This window comes from Cibotium barometz, chromosome 3 (assembly GCF_041138505.1).
Source record: "Cibotium barometz isolate CiBa-2024 chromosome 3, ASM4113850v1, whole genome shotgun sequence".
Lineage (NCBI taxonomy): Eukaryota > Viridiplantae > Streptophyta > Polypodiopsida > Cyatheales > Cibotiaceae > Cibotium > Cibotium barometz.
Genome location: NC_141048.1, coordinates 64435312 through 64438994, shown reverse-complemented (window position 1 = coordinate 64438994; position 3683 = coordinate 64435312). Strand labels below are relative to the sequence as shown.

General features: G+C 43.1%; 1 protein-coding gene across 1 annotated transcript in view; it reads left to right on the top strand.

The window, feature by feature from the left end:
• Positions 1-738: 738 nt before the first annotated feature.
• The window catches only part of LOC147640395 (BTB/POZ and MATH domain-containing protein 1-like), a 62846-nt gene continuing 59901 nt past the window's right edge, over positions 739-3683 (top strand). Inside the window, exons 1-2 of the mRNA XM_086780102.1 lie at positions 739-1541; positions 2495-2843. Of these exons, the coding sequence (XP_086636228.1) occupies positions 1111-1541; positions 2495-2843 (780 nt within the window). The 5' untranslated portion in view covers positions 739-1110. The remainder of the gene's footprint in view (positions 1542-2494; positions 2844-3683) is intronic.

The window sequence follows — 3683 nt, the reverse complement described above, 5'->3', positions numbered from 1 at the left end:
CTATTTCTATAATTGCCATGATTGCAGATGGAAGCTTAGGAGGCTTTGTGAAATACGTGGGCAACTCTATGTGGCTTTTTGATGGCCTAGCTTTGTCGCGTGAAGATCTTGATGGCAATTATTTCCTAGTTGCCTATGTGCAATGACTTGTTGGCACTAGTGAGTGAAGGCCTTGCTAGACATGCCTGTTTTTGGTAGACATGCGAATACTTGGGTGGCACTACGATTGGGAGGTGTTGAAGATACCTTTGGTAGCTCTGAATGCTTGGGTATCTAGCTCTGAATGCTTGGGTATTCATATGAACGAGTTGTGAATGCTTAGAAGAGAGAGAGACGGAGACGGAGTCGCTTTACGTCGACTTTTTTGATCTAGAGAGACCAATCGAGACGGAGAGACTTGAACCCAGGTGGGTTCATGTCATCCCAAGGGCAATTCCACTAGCCATTTCTACCCGACGGTGGGTGGCAGAAAGGTAGTGAGAATGTCCTCTTTCACACACACACACACACACACACACACACACACCCGGAGACGGAGTTGCTTTACGTTGACTTTTTTTGATCTAGAGAGACCAATCGACAGAGAGACTTGAAGAGAGAGAGAATCTCATATATCACATGCCCTGTGGTTTGAAATGTAATGTGAAGAGAAGTTAGCCGCCTTGCCCGGCCGCCCGCCCACCTCCGGTTTGAAATGTAATGTGAAGAGTACAACCTCATCTCTCATGAGTCCTGCTTGCGAAGGCAATTATGGTAGCCGTCCGGACATTAGAACTTTTCACACTTTCCACGCAATCGCCATAGCAAACAGCACTGTCTGCGTGAAGGGCATTTTCCTGCAGGGTTTCGTCTATTTTGCTAGAAGGTCATTCGGCGTGCACGTTGAAGTCTATTTTCCTGTTTCAAGCGTGCTAGGTCTCTTCCGATATGCGTGGATTCCTTTGAGCTGGGGTTTTGCCTGATCTGCGCGCTAGGGTTTCTTCTGATCTGCGCGCTAGGGTTTCTTCTGATCTGCGCGCTACGGTTCGGCGTGCCTGCTGATGGCCATGTCCTGCTTTATCATGCCTGTCAAGGTTTCTTTTGGATGTCTTTGCTGAGATTTCGAAGCTTATGGCCCTGTTCGATCCCGCGGTCGGCGCACCATTACCAGAGGCCCCGTCGGCACCGTCTTCTTCCTCTGCAGCAGCTCCTACGAGGTCCCGCTCCGTCACCGAAACTATCAACGGCTCCCATCATTTCACCATTCATGGCTACTCGCTTGCCAAGGGCATGGGCATCAGTAAGTACATCGCCAGCGACACTTTCTCCGTTGGCGGCTACCAGTGGGCCGTCTACTTCTACCCTGATGGAAAGAACCAGGAAGACCAGTCCCTCTACGTCTCCGTCTTCATAGCCTTAGCCAGCGAGGGCACAGATGTCCGTGCTCTCTTTGAGTTAACTCTTCTCGACCAGAGCGGCAAGGGTAAGCACAAAGTACACAGCCATTTTGACCGTGCTCTTGAAAGCGGCCCTTACACCCTGAAATACAGAGGCAGCATGTGGTAAGGACATGACTATGCTTTCTTTTTTTGGTGCTCATCATTGCTTGCTCTCTATTTGGTCTTTTGCACTAGAAGATTGTTATGGTTTTCATTTCAGAACTTTCACAGGAGGATTGCTTGCCTCCAAAATGAGTGCTTGATTCTTGTAATTTCTCAAGAACACTGTTTTATATTTATTTGGTTTAGAGGTTGGTAGCAATTTCTGTTAGTTTTTCTGTGCACACTCAGCTCTCTCCTATTGAATTCTTATCTATTTGCTTTTTCTTAGTAAGCCACCCAAGTGTCCGGTCTCTCTCGAAACCCAGTGAGCAACTTTTACTTGGGTGCTGATGAGAATATAAGTATTGCTTGGCTGATAAGAGGCTTAATTACTCTCTTTCTTCCCCCCCATTTCCCCAATCCCCTCCCTCCCTCCCTATGAGTTTTCTGATTTAAATTATAACTTGCTAAACTCTGGATCATTAAATTTTCATTTGTTTTTTCTTCTTCTTAGGTTCTTGTATACTTTGCAAAAATTTGTCTAGTGTTTTCTTTGCTTGTATTTGTTTGTCGTTAAATAAGTGCAATTATTCTCTCAATTTGTAAGGTTTGATATATTATACTCTTATGAAGATTTACAGCCCGTAACGAAGTCCTGTGCAAGGCTGTTTCAAATTTTTAAAAAATCAAAAATTCTTGATGATGGATTAATAAAATTTCAAAAAATAGTTGTTGTGCTATTTGAGTAAGATTGCTGGTGTTTTTCTGACAACCAGACTGGTATTTGTTTGTTTTAGAGGCTTTACATGAAGGTTGTTTATTCATTTCTCTCTTGGGAGAAGAGGTTGCTTGCTTATTGTTTAGGCTGTGAAGACAGTTTGTTTTTTTGTCTTCTCATTACCTTCTTAGTACATTTTTCAAATTATCCTGCTTTGGTAGAATCTTTGGTACGTGACAACTGCAATGCTCTGCAGGGGCTACAAGCGATTCTTTAGACGTGCAGGGTTGGAAACCTCTGACTATCTAAAAAATGACAGTCTTTCTATCAGTTGCACAGTTGGTGTTGTGGTATCTTCTACTCAAGGTCCCAGGTTGTATTCAATTCCGGTGCCGGAATCAAACATAGGCGAGCAGTTTGGTGCTCTATTGGATGATGGAGAGAACACAGACATCACATTCACTGTTGGGTCAGAGACTTTTCGAGCTCACAGGCTTGTTCTTGCAGCTAGGTCGCCAGTATTCAAAGCACAACTATTTGGGCCTCTTGCCGATCACACAAAAGACTCACTTGATGTCGAAGACATAGAAGCTCCAGTTTTTAAGGTATTGGTCTTGATTTTACCCTCTGTGGATGACATTGTTCTTGGCTTTGTTACTGCATCCTGAAACTGGAATGTTGCCTTTGTTGAAAGTCTTTATAAAAGGCTGAAACTCACCTATTTCTCAGAAACTCTATGCTTTAAGTTGAGAATGAATATCAATGTTAAACAAGTAGTAACATGTTATTTCAAGATTTTGGAAGTGTGTGGCTTAGATATGATAGCATGAGCATGTCATTGGCTTTCTATCTACTGCATGTCGGGCCTATATATCTTGCTGTTGTTAGTATACAAGTTTTTGTGGTCTGTCTATGGTCGCATATTGCCACATTCCCGTGCACACACAAATCAAAATGGTCACTTGTGTGTGGTCATTTGGTCATGTGTGGAAACAATATGGAAATGACCAGGACACGTGCTTTAAATTTTTTGATTTGTTGTACAAGCTTGGATTATCAAGTACAAGGTTTCAGGCACCCTGGAATTTTGCAAAAGTGCTCGAGCACAGACCACATTCGAAAGGATACACATGCAAGGCTTTTCCCGTGTTGGAAACCACCTGGGCCAGCCATGGTGTTCTTTGGGAAGGATCCACACGTGAACAAAGGCTTAGAAGCAAGTATTTTAAGGTGTTCACATTGATTTTAATAAAGAATGGACAAGCACCTTGGTTTTTGAAGTCATTCATACTTGTATTGAAAAGGGTGGATTTTTTATAGGTTGGGCATCGTGTGAGTAATGTTTTCCACATAGAATGGGCTGGAGGTTCAATTTGGGTGCCCAAAATTGCTAGAAAATAACAAGAACGAGACGTGAATACATACATACATACATACATATATAT